The sequence below is a fragment of the Saccoglossus kowalevskii genome, chromosome 12 (genome assembly GCF_978046115.1).
Source record: "Saccoglossus kowalevskii chromosome 12, keSacKowa6.1, whole genome shotgun sequence".
NCBI lineage: Eukaryota > Metazoa > Hemichordata > Enteropneusta > Harrimaniidae > Saccoglossus > Saccoglossus kowalevskii.
The window spans coordinates 31,929,544-31,947,404 of NC_140652.1; the positions used below are offsets into that span (position 1 = coordinate 31,929,544).

At 34.4% G+C, this 17,861-nt stretch overlaps 1 protein-coding gene across 1 annotated transcript; it reads left to right on the forward strand.

Moving 5' to 3' along the window:
- The first annotated feature begins 471 nt into the window (after window positions 1-471).
- Window positions 472-14,654, forward strand: LOC144352403 (mucin-4-like). The gene is made up of 24 exons (XM_085506034.1): window positions 472-724; window positions 811-933; window positions 1,468-1,599; window positions 1,761-1,874; window positions 2,756-2,866; window positions 3,270-3,383; window positions 3,651-3,788; window positions 5,039-5,149; window positions 5,955-6,077; window positions 6,229-6,425; window positions 6,594-6,758; window positions 7,059-7,232; window positions 9,779-10,265; window positions 10,722-10,925; window positions 11,014-11,133; window positions 11,242-11,444; window positions 11,646-11,754; window positions 12,178-12,360; window positions 12,609-12,725; window positions 12,891-13,157; window positions 13,280-13,432; window positions 13,793-13,974; window positions 14,203-14,383; window positions 14,473-14,654. The coding sequence occupies exons 1-24, from the start codon at window positions 472-474 to the stop codon at window positions 14,652-14,654; spliced, it is 4,143 nt and encodes a 1,380-aa protein (XP_085362160.1).
- The last annotated feature ends 3,207 nt before the right edge of the window (window positions 14,655-17,861 follow it).

Here is a 17,861-nt window from a genome sequence, read left to right on the forward strand (position 1 = left end):
CGAAACACTATTTTTAAAACCCATGTAGCTTTTCATTAGGTCTGATTCTAAATCATTGATTCCGGTTGACATCATATATTAAGCTTATATCAATTACTGCATTTTATACTGATAATGTTTTCAATTATCAGTGATTGCAACATTTTGCAAAGCCAGCTTGATAAAACAGTTGACTGCACCAACCAGCGATTGTTGAAACATATCAAACTGTTTATTTCTATGGTTAACACATTAACATGCAAATAGTTCTTTTTGATTATAATATTACGTACATAACAAGGCATCAGTTGATGTTTACACTGGTTGTTATTAGGAATTATATGTTCTCATAGTGAGATCACTGCGATAAAATCTCTTACAAGGCCAGTTAGATATTATTAAATGTGTTATATGAAACCGTAATCCGTCAACAGTTTACAGGCATTGTAGGTCTTTTGTTTGTCAATTATTATCGCTATCGTTTCTATTCCAATGACAGACAATGAACCACCTGTCGTAACTTGTCCAGCTGATATAAGACAGGATGCAGATATTGGTACACTCAGTGCAGAAGGTGTCACATGGAATTCTGCTTCTGCCACTGATAATTCTGGAACTGTAACTCAAATATCTGCCTCACACATCTCACCAAGCAATTTTCCTGTCGGAAAAACGATTGTTACTTACATGTTTGAAGACCCAAGCTTCAACACTGCGTCGTGTTCCTTCACTGTCACCATCATAGGTAAGTATAATGATAATTATAATATTATACTATGTATATGTGAAACTACTGCATAATATATTATTTTACAAACTTTTAATTTGTAGGTCATTCAGCTTGTCCAAAACAGTGTATGAAAGGTTTTTGCGTACTAGATGACTCAAATCAAGCCAAATGCAACTGCGACAGTGGTTACAGTTTGCACCAAAGCATTGACTGGCTCTGTCAAGGTTAGTTATTCCAACCACACAGTAACCAAACAAGTTATTTCATGAATGACTACAATAGATATATGTGAATATTGTAGTTAGCTCAAAGAGAAAGTAATTTGAACATGTTGATATGAATGGGTAGAAGCAGAGGTACATTACTTGGGGTTTGCAACGCGCATAGTACTGTATGGTGACATTCAAGTCTCATCTCATAGGTAGCGAGACTGATGCTACGACCTTCTGACATGACATAGGCAGTTAATAATAAAACAATAAAACATGTATTACCACATTTATAGTGAAAAAATGTAATACACCGAAAATATAGTTATCGTAATCCATCATATTGTGAGCAGCTACCACCTGACATTCCAGTATCCTAGTTACCTCGGGCATGCGCATTTGCAGTTGGAACACTTAAGCGAGAGCGAGATTGAAACGGGAGTAATGTAATGTCCCTCTTGTAGAAGTCAAATTGTCGTTTTCAGTCACTTCTATTGGCATAATTAAATAATAATAGTGTAAACAATGTGTCACTATATTTTATACTAGATATAAACGAATGTTCAGATGAATCCACGAATGGATGCTCGTATAAAGACGGATGTCGGAATTTACAAGGATCATACAACTGTTTATGTCCTAATGGTTATATACTTGCATCTGATGGAAGAACTTGTGTTGGTAAATATACAAACAAAACATTTTAAAATATTACCTAAGTGTATTACAGTATTAAATATTAATTGTTAGTCGATTTAGGTTGGATATATTAATAGTACAGTCCTTTTAAAATTATTTACAACCAAGTTATATAATGTTAAAGTTGTATTGGTTTATTTAAGATATCAATGAATGTTACTATGAAAACTGTAATAACCACGGAATATGCACGAACACAGAAGGTAGTTTTTACTGTACTTGTAGTAAAGGCTATGACGGAGTTTCTTGTGAAGAAGGTAAGATATATGATTTTTAAACAAACTCCAGAATTGTATGTTGAATCTATTAACGGGTCATCGTGTCAGTGTATTGCAAAAATGTTCTATGTAATTGTATGACCCTTATTTTAAGTGAGTAGTTTAGTAGTCGTTCACGAAATGGATCGATTAATACTAAGTACTGTGATTAGCATATATATTTGCCTGTAAATGTAAAAATTGTGACAACATTGTAAGTACTGGGTAAATAGGTATTTTAATATCTTTATCGATATAACTGAGCCTTAGTATTAACAGTATGTCTAATTCTAACTTGTAAATATGTTCGTTATATATCTCAATACTGAGTATCAAAAAAAGGGCTTCAAATTAAAGCTCGTTCGATGCTTCCAAATATTGCAAACATATATTTTGAAAAGCAAATATTGATTACACCCTTTGACATTATACGATTGACACTTCATGTCATAATATATTTGTTTATGTTATTTTAGAGTTCATGTAGTTGATATCATCCAATGATGTTAATATACAAGCTTTATTTCATTTAATTAATATTTCAAGCTTAAGACGTTCTTCCAAAATTCCACCAACAACCATTTGTTGTCTAAACGAGTTGAAATAATCTTGAAAGCACAAGAGAATTGAGATTACATTTACTACAATAATCTTGGATACTCGAGGTCGTTAGCGTGCTTTGACTGTAATTTGATAAAATACCTTAAATTCATGCGTTAACCTGCATTGTCTCCTTCAAACTTTACATACATTTTAGTGAGTCAGCTGAGTACTTGGGTATCATTGTAATTCTTCAAGACAAAATTATGTTAACCAACCAATGTACGTTTCCATCGTTTCAATATTATTGATTTGATTTGATTTATATTGATTTATAACAGATATTGATTGGTGTCAACAATCACCATGTGTCCATGGCAACTGCACTGATGGTATTGAAACTTACACTTGTCATTGCCTCGACGGATTTACAGGAATAACATGTGATGAAGGTAAATTTACTATATTGTTCACCAAGCTACTTTAAATTGAAAATTTCGGAGAGCACAAACTTGGCCCCATAATATAACCGCATCTTGTCAGTAATTAAGTCGCTGCCTATTATTATTTGTTTAAATGCGATTGATGACACTCTTATGATTTTGATCATCTTCCGCTGTAGGCGTCACCCTGTAATTCTGAAGTTCCTCGTGTTAAACTTGCCAAATTAAAATTAACTATGTAAGTTACCAACAGTGACGTATATAGCATATGGCAGTGATTGACAGTAATGGAATCGGGTCTGTGTAAAAATAGAACACATTATATATGTTAACGAAGGTGATATGTTGGAGAATTACTCTTATTTGTTCTGCTTGCCTAACAATTTTAAATGAATATTATCAATATTATTAGATGTGCTTGAGTGTAAAAGTATGCCTTGTCAAAATGATGGTACATGCATTGAACAAGTCAATGGGTATGAATGTAACTGTGGTCGTGGTTGGACTGATACACATTGTCAGGGAGGTATGTACATCTCAATATATTTATGTAGAACTCTACATTCAAATTGTTCGCATTGCCCAGTTCAAATAATTGGAAGCTGTGTATAGTATTGATTTCACAAATATTAATTACATCGCAAGTACATGGACTCTTTAGTTATAAACAAAAGCTGCGTTTTCATCAATATTACAATTCACAGATGGATCAATCAATCAATCAATCAATCAATCTTATCAATCACATCGATCATATAACTATTGTTTTATCTGATTATATACGTACGTCTAGATGTAGATGAATGTTTAATTATGTTATCAAACTGTCAGCATATCTGCCATAATGTATTGAGAAGTACTGATGACCGAGGATTTACATGCAGCTGCATAGATGGGTATGCACTCATTGATAACGGGCACAACTGTAATGGTAAGTCTCGATCTTGTTGGAGGTTTATTCCACAGTATATTTAATAGCCTGAAAAAAAGTAAAATTGGTAGTACGTGATTTGAAAGATGACCAGGTCAACTTTATGTTTACTTTGGTAAAAATACCAGAGTATATCCATTGTCTATACGTTGTATAGGAAATACTTAAATCGGACTATGTGTAACTAAAACTTCCATACAAGAGGCCCAATTAAGATAAATGGCAACAGGCAAAGTCGTGTTTCTCGGGTTCACAGAAACAAATCAACTGGGGCCACCAAATTATTAACAAAACAACCCATCAATGTCCAAACATTGGGGTACTGATACGCATAATACATCTTTGTGTTCAGGGTAAATAATTGGTTCAGTAGTAGAGATCATAATTAACATGTAAAGTATCACACCTTGAGAAAATACTGTACTGATATCCAAATCCCACTAATGGACCACTTATACACAACTATCGCTCGTGTGCCTGCACAAGACAAAGGAATTCTACAATGTCTTAAAACAAGGAACGCAATGTTCACTGGATAGCCATCAATATTATAGTAAAAGTCAACAATGGTCAGATATACTGTTATTACAGTTACTGTATATAGTTCAGCTAACCACTGCAGGGACCCAATCCAGTTGAAACAGACGACGAAAAACACTTCCACTGTATTCAGGGGAGTCAGAGGTCATATCAGGTCAAGTTAGGGTGTCGACCTATACATCAAAGACAAACGTCAGCCGAATGCAAGTTCATAAACACTGTTTTGTATATAAGTGTATCTTCTAAGACATCTTCTTCATGAACAATATTGTATTTTATGTACAACTTACCACAAAATAATCGTTTTATCAGCTCCTTCAAAGCATCACTCGCGTTTCGTGAGTTAGTGTTCAATTCTGTTGTTGCTGGTATTAAACGACGCAGAAATCCACATATACCTGAGACGTGAACAAAATGTGGCGCCATTCACTGATCACCACAAATCTGGTAAATATTCACTGCCAAGTAAGAAATGAACTCAAGGTCTCAACAAATAATAATCAAAGCATAAATGTCACAAAAATATCTTGGTATCATAAGTATAATTATCTATGTAGTTAAATTAATAATTAGTTAAATTGATAAATGTAATAATTCTACTCAGATTCTAGCCGACAAATACAAATATTTCTCTGAAATTGTAATGTGCGTAACTTCCGTAAGTAAATCGACTACGTCTGACCATTATCTTCATGTTATTGCTGCTACAGAAATAAATGAATGTGCATCAAATCCCTGTGAAAATGGAGAGTGTATTGATGAAATCAATCAATATTCGTGTATATGCTTACTTGGATGGACTGGTACGAACTGTGAAACAGGTATAGTATTGCAGTTCACGAGTATTAATTATACAATAATTATACACACAATATTTATTTCAAACAATTCTCTGCACATTAAAACACTATTACAAATATATTTTTTGTGATTAAATAATATTCCTGGGAATGTATATATTAAGAAATGTTTAAGTCGACTAATGGACTGTATCTTTCATACCAATTTTATATAAACGCTCATGTAATCACGGGGATTTATGTGTTACGATTCACGTAGAGTCAGTATTGGCAAACACATCATATAAAACCTGAATTCCATATGAAATGAGTCCCCACTAAAACCAGCATCAATGTGCCAATAATGGATTTATATTTCACATACTTTCAAGTAGACAAAGACCTGCATGTTCTTCAACACTGACATGCATACATTTTATTTCCTCAGTTGTAAATACTGAACTGAACTGATACGGAGATGAAACACAAAAACACCAGACACATAATTCAGATGTAACGCAATAAATATTTTCAATTAATAGACAAGTTAATACACACATACAAACATAAACAAAGTGTTTTACAAAATAATAGGATGAACTATTAATGTCACGGGTTTTAGAAGTGCAATTGATAAGTTGGATCAGTCTTTTTACTGACAGAGTACAGTTAAATTCAGCATTCACAATTAAACGATGATGGTTTCAGGCTATGCTGTTTACAATTACTATTTGTAATATTTTATTTTTTCAATTACAGGCCTCCATCATTTAATATTTCTCACAGATTATGACATCCATTAGGCTACAATTATTTTTCAATTATTAATTATTTTCCTACTTATTAGATATTGATGAATGTTATGAAGAGACAGATGAATGTGATGATAATGCCATCTGCCAAAACACTAAAGGAAATTATACGTGTACATGCATCGATGGACATAGAGGAAATGGTTTCAACTGCTATGGTAAATACTCCCTTTGTTCTTTCTTTCTTTCTTTCTTTCTTTCTTTCTTTCTTTCTTTCTTTCTTTCTTTCTTTCTGAATGTCTGTCTGAATGTCTGTCTGAATGTCTGAGGTAGTATTTTGTTTAATTCAACAACATAAACATATTTCAGAGGTAATACTGTTCCCGTTTGGTATTGAGGTTGAAGATAACAAGTTACGACTAACGTACCATAAGGCAGTAACAGACTCTACAGCAGATGGACGAATTACTCGTGATACAGCACAAAACCTGTATGATTTGATATCGCCGACTATAAAACCTCCTGTCGGTTTTCCATTTATGGGTCAATTCTACTACAGTTTGTATGTAAGTATATTTTTATTTCACAACGCATTACATGCCACTGTGTTTCAGAATATCTACTTGGGCTCAATTCTGTATTTACATATATTAACTGGTTTACCTAACATAGAAGTTGACATAGAAATAAAATAATATCCATTTTCACTAGATACATATTGTTATTTACTTCAGTTTACAGACAACGGATTAATAGTATTTATGAATGAAAATGACGAGAAAAATGCATATGCACATCCGTATGGTATATTTAATTCCTCATATCAAGTACCAATGGTTGCTGCATTTTGGGAAGATGTAGATATGTCAGACCCTAATATAGGAGAAGTTTATTATCAGGTATGTTATTCTTTCTCCCATGATTAGTTTCAATATTTTAAACAGTGCTTGCATTGGCATATTAATAAATCTGTCATATTTTACCTTTTTTTCATTTTACTGTGCTGGGATATTAGCACTTATCAGACGTGCCTGAAAAGGGCGTAGTAAAATAGTTATTATTGTTAAATAAATTAGTATTATCTGTTCTGAATTGTATTAATGCTACATTGATTAATGCTTTAATTAAGTATGAGAGCGTCATTAAAGGGGTATTGTTTATTACTAAAGGTTTGTCATGCAATATAATTATTTATATAGGAGTATAGCTATGACAGCAGTAATCATGAATTGTTTTTTGATGTCAACAAGCGTATATACGATACTTATGGTGACAACGATCCAAACGGTCCTGGAAAATTTAATGCAACATGGATACTGAAAATTACCTGGTTTGAAGTTGCTGACTTCAGTGTTAAATACTCAAAAGCTTATGTAAGTAAATACTGTATATGCATGTGGTAGGCATTGTTAATGTATAAGATATATCTTGTATCGTAATCTATACCCTGTGTACAATCAATTCATTTGCGGGTATATATTTTGTGACATCATAGCTAACTAAATTTTCATGTTGTATTAGTAGTTTGCCCCCGACGCAAACTGCCTAGATATCGTATCTGGGAAATACATGTAAAATCAGAACTGTAATTTGATGTAAGCATTTGGTATATGAAACTCTCAAAAATCGCCTTAAAATATTAAATATAGATGGGGCTGAAATTCATAAATTTTTTGACATACGTCATCACATCATCAAAATGTAGTCATTTTTAAAAACATTTAAGTATTTGCACGTAAAACCATACTCTGCCATAATTTATGTGGTTATAAGTTCACAATTTATTGATTCGTATACAATTCTTGATAAAATGTTTCTCAAATTATTGAACGACATCCGGGTGACCTCTTTTGATATGACCATCCGGCAATATCCGAAAAAATAATCTCAGAATGTCAGAAATTGTAAAAATGTAATTGGTGATAATTCTTACATAATTTAGTCGTAAAACAAGACACGACAAGAATGTTTATATAGGTCACATAAGCACACAACCGCAAATATACATGTTTTAACATTTTTTTTTACATATATGATGGGTGTGATCTAATAACAAACTCGGGCCAGACAGTAATTTACTACCAGTTTTAGGATTGATAGCAAATTTATGCCAAACTATTTAATTAACTATTCCACAAAATACCCAAACAAATATGACTGAAGATACAGTGGCATACACAGTGGCATTAAGATTGGCATACACATTTTCCATGCGATTCAAAAAACTTTTTGAGGTCAATGTCACATTATGAGTTTATGCAGTGTAAGCAGGAAGGAAATAGCCAGGGCCATCAGACTTGGCAGACGTGGTTCACATGTGACTCACAACGTATCTTCAGAACATGGTGTTAATAGTCATGGTCACAGGATGTGTTTGTGTATATTCAGTATTAGGCTACAAGAGCTATTAGCAGGGAACTTCGCGTGTAGAGCACAGTTTCCCAATGTAACCCACAAGATTTTTAGGGATAAAAGATCAAAGGCACAGTATATATGTATGTATGTATTATCACAATAACCACCGCAGAAAGATCGCCATTGTCTTTAAAATTATTTGGCACACATTTTTCGTTTGTGATTCCAAGACTTACAATTTAAGGTCAAGGTAACATTATCTATGTGTATAAGGCCTACGTTCTGTAGGTAGGGATTTGGTCATGCTATTACGGGTGATCGTTATACAATATGCAATCCTAAAAAGCTTTTAACTGCCTTTATGATAAACTAGCATTACAAATTCGAACCAAATCTGGAAGCCGTTGAAGTTCATGACAACAAATTGTCCAAGAACAAAGGCAGAGATAAACTTAAATCCTGCATGACATTGATCTAATCTTTGTTTTCCTGTTGCAAAATGGTCCAAGCTAGATTTGTGAGGAAGAGAATGCTTGGACACCTTGTATCCTTATCATTCAAACAGTCCAAACTTCCAATAACATTATTCTGTTCTGTAATGACCTTCAGTGCTTCATAGATATACAAACTTCAATCAGATATTATGTCTCTACTTTATATGACGAAAAATTATACAACAATTATTCCACTGGTTGTTTGATTTTATTATTCCACTGAATATTATGGATACATCTCTATCTAAATTGCATAAGACTCATTACAAACAACCTTTTCATACCAGCGTCCAGTCAATGTACAACCAAGTAGTAATCACAAGTATTACTAATAATATTGACAACTAGGGAAAACAGGTTTTGATCAGTTTTGAATGTTTAAATAAAATAAAATATGTGGATGATATTATTTTCCAAAAATGTAAAGATGGTAGATGTATTTACCAAATCTTGCTGCAAATTTTCCAATCGTTTTTCAATTTTGTTTTTAATAAACGCTTTGAAGGTCTAGAAACCTAATAAGTAATATTTAACGTTAGTGTTTCATGCAAACAACGTCATCTCCTCTGAGTAATAGTACAAGTTAGCAATGAATTCAATTATCTTTTAGCATATGCATACAACTGTAGATATTTCACTTTGTATACGAGTACACAGTTGGTCAGTTTACAATCAGCACAAGACAAAAAGTCGTGGGGATTTACCATATTTATACTGCTCTTGATCATATGACCCAATGTTGTACCCACAGGTCTATTTTTGTAAATATTGTGTTCTTATTCAGATTGCATACCGACCGACTTTTAGTCACTGTTATGGTAAATTAGACGTTGCATCTTGTCTATAACAACGCACTTTTAGTCAAATTGCAGCGTCTGAAGTTCACAAAAAAATCTGTTTCTACTATTTAAACCGCCAAAGTTTTGGTCTAAGTATGAAAATCACATGAGCGCCAGTGCGATATAAAGAACTCCGATAAAAAATATAGCATCGTTATAGTAAACCAATAGCTAGGGAACTGAAGCACACAAACAAAAGTGGTTTAATTTAACTTACATTTCTCTCTGTAGCCAAACACATTCCAAGCTCTATTAGCAACAGATGGTATATTTGGATTTGTAATACTGAATTACAGAGAACAAGAGATGAGGTGGAAATATGCGAATAAAAAAGAACACAATGTTGTCTATGGTTACAACAGTGGGAGTAGTCGATTTGATAACTTACACACTGGTTTCAACATCTCTGAACGATACCGACCAGATTTACAAATAGGTAATACTGGTTTACAAGGTCGCTGGATATTACGACTAGAAACTAATACAAAAAGTACCGTAAACTATAAGAAACGATGTTTGGATTGGTATCATTTACAACCTCCACCAGAAACATGGAACAGAGGATTGAGTGGATGTCCATGTGGATTCCAACAAGGTGAAAACGACAACTCATTTGGACGAGGAAATCAACCATCAACGTCAAACAATGGTCTTAGTGGTGATGAAAGAAACCTTGGGGTGTCGGATGAAATACAACAAGGCATTAATAGGAGAAGAGGTACTGATACATCATATATAAAACTAATACGCTGTTGGTCATAACTCCTCTTGTCTATAGCACTCTTTAGGAATGACCTCAGCAGCGCGATATAGCCTAGTAGTACATCTAATATTAGCCAGGTAAATTCAAACATTTAGCGAACATACAATTGAACAACTTGCATTTGTGGGATGGCCAGCTTTATATCACCATCCATCATCACAAGAAATTCAATCGAGGTGTTTGCAAAAGTTAAGATAATTTACAAGTTGAATAACAAAAATAAGTGATTGACAACAGCCAACAACAAAAAGCGGGCATAACATATTGTGTTTCGAAATGATGTGCACATCCTGCTTCTATGAAGCAGAATGAATACAAAAAAAGAAATAATCAGTCAAAACACTATAGTTTTGTAGCAAACTGACTCTAAGCCCAAATATTGACTATTAATACACTTATGCTTTGCATTAGGTTGGAGTTTTACTTTACAAACGGCAAATTCCAATCCACATGGAGCAGGAATGCAATGTGCGTATCGAGGAGAAGATCACTCGTTGGTTGAAGGGTATGACGGCGATGTTTGGAGAAGCAGCTTTCAGGAAAGATGGCAGTATATATTCCGTGGATGGGGTTGGTGGACCGACTTCTCACCTGAGATGTACTGGCTTTGGTTAGGTAACTGTTTTCATAATTCAAAAATACTGATGTTATGAAACAAACGGCATCAAACACTTTATTACATCTTCTGGTCTTTCTTTCATAGATGATGATTTATTACCACGATACTATTGTTGCAGTATGTCAAATGACCCAGCATTCTGTAATATGTATACAGAGAAAAGGCCTGCTGGGAAATGTGAAGGATATATACCTCCGAGTTCTGGTAAGCATGTTCACATATGTAACTTGAAATATTCAGACTAGGTTACAACTACTCGTGATGTATACGAGTTGCATGTGTACTATAATTATATATATACTTTTGTTTAAGGCTGGATGTTTGGCGATCCGCATCTAAAAACTCTCGATGGAGTTTCGTATACATTTAATGGTCAAGGAGAATATACATTGTTAGAAATAGAGGACAGGTTTGAACTACAGGCAAGAACTGAAAGAGCCAGGTTTAGCAATGGATCAGAAACACTTGCAACAGTATTCACGGGATTTGCTGCCCAACAAAATGATTCCAGCAAGGTATTAATCTAGATGTAATGAATATTTTCCCTTTTTATTTGTCTACAGTAATTCAACTGAATATACAACTAAGATCGAAACTCACCTATATTATTACAATATTAGAAAACAGTATATGTTTCTTTGAAACACTTAATACTGTAGCAACAAATGGTGTTCTATGAGTATTATGTCATCAATAATATTTTTGTCTTAAATAAGGTGGAAATTAGATTATCTAAACTGGAGAGCACGCAGGCAAATCAAACACAACGTGAGATTGAAATATTTGTCAATGGAAATATGTTGAACATGTCAGTTCTGAGTGCAGGTGAGCAATTAACTATTTTGTATAAATACTTATAAATGAGAAGATATATGATACCCTAAATATGAAAATGATTTAAAGCTTGATGTGAAGATTTGAGAAATTGGTATAATATATAACATTGAACATCAGTAATTTGTTATTAGAGATATTGTATATGTGCAATTACGAGAATCAGTCATTTATATAAAGCGGGAACATATTATTATTAGGCATACGGTATTGAAACCTGGCATAAACTGGATTATCTGTAATATTGGTTGATATTGCTCATTATGGCTGGTTTGATAGTGTCCAATCCGTTATTATTAGTTATATACATTATTGCTGAATAACAGTAAAGGAATATAATGCTAATAATTGGTGTATCATTAGAGCATTATCATTACAATGTGAGTGACCATCTCCGTATTGCACTACATACAGATTTTTACAGTGATGATATGGTTAATGTTAAACTGAGGCTGAAAGAAGATAGTAGTGACACTACAAGAATAGTTGCAATATTTTCATCTGGTTTGTCGTTCTCTGTTGCTAAGTTAAGTGGAATATTGGATATTGTTGTCAGTACACCGACATCATTCAAAGGAATGACGCACGGACTTCTCGGTATGTATTCTAACGTAATAACTTTAAATAGACTGTACTAAAATTATAACAATGACTCGTGTAACCAATGATTTATATATCGCTTTCCTAAACTACAGTGATTAAATAATATGTCCATATACCTTGGATAGATTATGAAACATTGTTCACCTTGAATAAATAAATTCTTGATAGTAACCACTGATACTATGATGTCAATCCCATATTAAAGTTTGCGTTTTGCAAATTAAATCAAATCAATTTCATAGGGACATGGAACAATAATACAAGTGATGACTTCACTATGAGAAACGGAACAATAGTGGTTCCCTCTGAATCAGGAGGAAACATCACTGACCGACAACAGTTTGAGTTTGGACAAACGTGTAAGTAAATGGTGCTTATTTTGTGAAAACCTTTTTTTTAATATATAAATTTTGCATATTCAAATAAATTATCACTGCTATTAAAATACAGTTTAATCACTAACATGTGTTTAATTACACAGAAATGATAGAATATGTTTTTACTAATTTTTCTCTAATTTGCAGGGATGGTAACTAATGAATCATCATTATTTACATATCGTGTCGGTGAGTCCTGGGAATTGTTCAATTATCCAGATTTCACTCCATACTTCATTGATGAGTTAATAGATAAGTTTGAAGAAAAAGATAAAGACTTTCTAAACATGACACGCACTGCATGTGACAATAACATAGATTGCGTCTATGACACGTTGGCAACCAGGGCAATGGAGATTGGACTGTACACTAAAACCAAATCAACTGTTTTTGAAGAAAGTGCAGCACAGCTAGGTATGTTACATTTTTCTATATACAGATTCAATAACATACAAGAATACTGAACCTATGATACTTATGTTCTAATGTTATGGAATTATTTCAACTCACATTTCGCTGTGTCTTTTCAATAACAGTAAATTATCCACCTCGTGTGAATGGAACTGACGTGTTGCGAGCAGAAGTCAATAAATCTACAACAATACAACTCACCGCTGAAGATCCAAATGGCGATTTAGTGAAGTTTAGGTTTCTAGAAGAAATAGATGGAGCTGAGATCGGGGAAGAGAGTAAGTTGACCAGTCATGTTTCCCCTTTCCTGTAACGTATAGTATATGGGTAGGTAGTTAATAATGATTCTAATAATATATGCATAAAAGATATCATACCGGCCGATTAGTCGGTCAGATAGAAAATATGAATAGTAAGTCAGTAAACTAAGTCAGTCAGTCGGTCACACACTCTCATTGACTCTCACTTTACCACTCCCACATTTGAACTCATACACTCACTCACTCACTCACTCACTCACTCACTCACTCACTCACTCACAAGGAGACATGGATAGGAAGGTCACATAGCAAGTGTGTGAAGGTGAAATGGTGGGTGGCGTATTGTGTCCTTAATAATCTGTATGTTCTGCATTACAGCGGGAACTATTACCTGGACACCAGTAAATACAACACAAATAGTCTTTCAAGTCCAAGCCTCAGATGGCAAAGCAGTAGCGGCGTACAAACCAGTGGTTCAGATATGTGATTGTAAGAATAATGGAACGTGCCTATTTGACACTAGTGTCGGAGAAAGCGATGAAGTGAATTCAAAGTTTAAGGTATAATTAAATATTATCTCCTTGATTTTAGAATACACACATACTCGTATAATACTACAAAGTTTAATATCTTGTAGGCTGAAATGATATAGGTTAAGTTATTACAAATACAATTTTCTTTGTTTTAGCTGTTCATGGATTTTTTCACTCCAATGCACTGTAGGTCGAAGAGGATTATAGTAAAATAAATACCATACATATATACTTTTTTTTAAATTATCTTTTCAGGTTGTAGCGTGCAGTTGTTCTGAAGCATACAGTGGTTCCTTCTGTGAAACTGATTACGATGGTTGCTTGGATGACCCATGTTTTCCTGGTGTTAAATGTACTGATGTTGAGGCTCCAGGTTTCGGTGCTGTATGTGAGGAATGTCCTTATGGACTTTATGGTGATGGTAAAAAATGCTATGGTATGTACAAGCAAATAATCAATGAATCCCGAGAGTTGCATGCATTACATTCAGTTTAATTCATAACCTCGCTATACCTCTTTTTTAAGACATTGACGAATGTTTTGAAGAAAGGGATCTGAATGACACAAGGCAGTTCTGTCAGCAAGAGTGTATAAATACAGTTGGAAGTTACAATTGTGGCTGCTATTCAGGATATGTATCATATAATCGTACTCACTGTAAAGGTAAGATATCTACTTACATGTTTATATCTGTAGAATTCACGTGATTTTAATGTAATATTTTTGTGCCAGACGACAGTTCAAGACAAGACATTTAATGTAACTGTTGTTTCGCTTGACTTTTTAAATTTGCAAGTGTAAGTGCTGACATACGAGGGACGTTCAATAAGTAATGCCCCTGACCCATTTTCCATAGCAGGAGAGTGATGAAACTTAGCACAGTTATTAGTCTTTCTCTACATAGGAACCACCCGGAGTTATGCATTTTTCCCATCGTTTGCTGCAGCTCTGAACACCGTTTTTGTAGAACATCCCAGGTTGGTCCTCCAACCACGTTGTAATGTCATCTGGGAAACGCTCTTTCTTTTCAAAAACAACTTCATGGCTGGGAAGAGATGAAATTCAGAGGGTGCAAGGTCAGGAGAGTAAGGGGGATGGGGAGGATTTCATAGTCACACGCCCGTGCTTCTGATCTGGCGACATTCGAGTTGTGGTCCGGAGCAGTGTCCTGCAGGTAGAGGATACCTTTGCTGATCTTGCCCCACCTCTTGATTTTGATAGCTTCTCTTCATTTCATCAAAAGTGAAGCGTAATAGACTCCTGGAATTGTGGTACTCTTTGCCAGGAAATCTGTCATCACTACTCCGACATGGTCCCAGAAGACTGTGAGCATGACCTTGTCAGCGGAGGGTTGCACCCTTGCTTTCTTTGGAGGTGGTGAGTCCAAGTGCTTCCACTGCATTGACTGGGCTTTGGTCTCTGGAGTTTCATCCTGTGTAATCAGTCTTTTGAAAAACTCCAAATTCATCCTCAGGCACTCGACGCGTTCTTGCTTCTGGAAAGGTGTTAGCCAACTGGGAATCCATCTGGCGGACACCTTATGCATTTGCAAGGTGTTAGCCAACTGGGAATCCATCTGGCGGACACCTTATGCATTTGCAAATGGTCATGAATGATAGTTTCCATAGACTAATCTTGACCTCTTGGGCTATATGGCGAACAGTAATACGTCGATCTTCCGAAATGGCTGCCTCAACTTGACGGACAGATGCCTCACCATTGGCAGAAGAGGAATGACCAGGTCTGGGAGCTGTTTTCATAGACTTCCGGCCATGTTTGAATTCACGATGCCAGCGTTTTACATGGTCATATGATGGGGCATAGTCACCATAAGTTTCTTCCATTTCATCAAAAGTCTACTTTGGTGTGTGACCTTACAAAAAAAAATGGACCACTGGGCAACACTCAACTGGCTCCATTTCACACCTGACTCAGACTCATAAATCAGAAACCACAATAAGTTCAGAGCAGTTTTATTGCAACATAACCCATATAGTCGTAAATCATGCAAAATTTAAGATCAGACAACTGTAAGTGGGTCAGAGGCATTACTTATTGAACGCCCCTCGTATATAGCGCATTTTGCCACTGAGAAGGTATTCCAGTTTTAGACCATGTAACAGCTTTCTATAATAATGACATTATGGCAGTTTAATGCGTTATAGTGATGTTAATTAGACTAAGTCTAACACAAGCAAATGCGGACCAAGGTTCCCATTAAGTCACAATCATTAGTGAATAAATCCCATTGATTTTGCGAGTATGTTTACCTTTTTTAATGTTCAAATCAAAGTGGGTTTACCGATCATGAATCCGATGCTGTCAGTGACCAGTTTCATTTAGGTAAAATCAGTGATTTCAGTGATGTCATGTCTCTAACAATTATACTTTTTTCCTGAATTCAGATATCAATGAATGTAGTGACCAACAATTATTTGAGTGTCCAAACAATGCTCACTGTGTCAATACTATGGGATCATATATATGCACATGTGATGATGGATACAAGCAATATGTCAGAAATAATACATGCATAAGTAAGTATTATTTTATTCCTTTGGATTACATAGAGTCTATACAGTCATATGAACTTATATGGATGGCACCCGTTTATGGACGACTTGTTTTCCACTGGTATTAGATGATAATACACACTAAAATAATAATAATAATAATAATAATAACAATAATAATAATAATAATAATAATAATAATGACACTAATGTTTTTGCCATTTTCAGAATATCTCAGTATATTGTCAAATTGTAATTCTAGCATAAGAAAGCACTGCTCCATCGACGGAAATATATAATACCTTAATGAAAAAAAGGCTCACCGACTGAGTAAATGATTTCAACATACATGAAAACCCTATTCCCCTACCCTCTCAGAAATTTAAACAATATTAAGTTGTCCAGTAATATATACCATATTGTAATATATACCAAATGGTCTGGACCACACGTACACACAGTAAACGATTTCAAATGAAATGTGAAATTTATACAATCATGACCAAAACATCAAAAGAAACCCTGTATATCTGAACAGTAAACACACATAAATAATTTATTTTATAGCTGGTTCCTCATAAGACAGTCCCAGGTCTTTAAGGTTATGTACTATGGATGACTTACAACCCTCTCACCCGGCTGATCATTTTTTTTGTCAGTTTCCAAGTAACCCCCCCCCCTTTTTGTCCACATTATGTTTGTCTTATGATAAAAATCACTTTATTACACAACCAACCGCCCAAACAACCAACCGACTGACCACAAACAGAATTAAAACAAATGATCAGGCACACACTGCAATCCCCATTGAAGGCACTAAATAAATTTGGTCAAAATAATCAGAAAATTACCTTTACTGATAATGGAGATATATATAGGACATTTATGAAAATTGTCAACTTTCGATCCATATTGTTTGTCAAAGGCTGACATGAACTTATATTTTTATGGATATTTTCATTCAGGTTGATCAAGTAAATTTTAAACCACACTCTGAAAACGTTTGCAATACAAAGCATGTTTAAGACAAGTAATTGCATCGCACTCTCTATTAGTTAAAAGGTAGCTGCAAAAAAAGTTCCTTATACCAAATAGAGTGTAAAAAAACCAGTGTGAGAAAAAATTGATCGCTCATTTTGTATTCATGTACACTCACGAAACGGTTCTTTAGAACGTCAGCCTGTTTTAAAGGGAATGCACTTATGTATATTGCATTATCTTACAGATGTAAATGAATGCATTGAAATATCATCACCTTGTCCGGAATATAGTACATGTGAAGATACTGAAGGTGGACATAAATGTATATGCCTTACAGGATTCGAGAAAAATTCCACGGGTTATTGTGAAGGTAATACTTCGTAATTACCTTCGTAAAACATTAAGCTAAATCGTTATTGG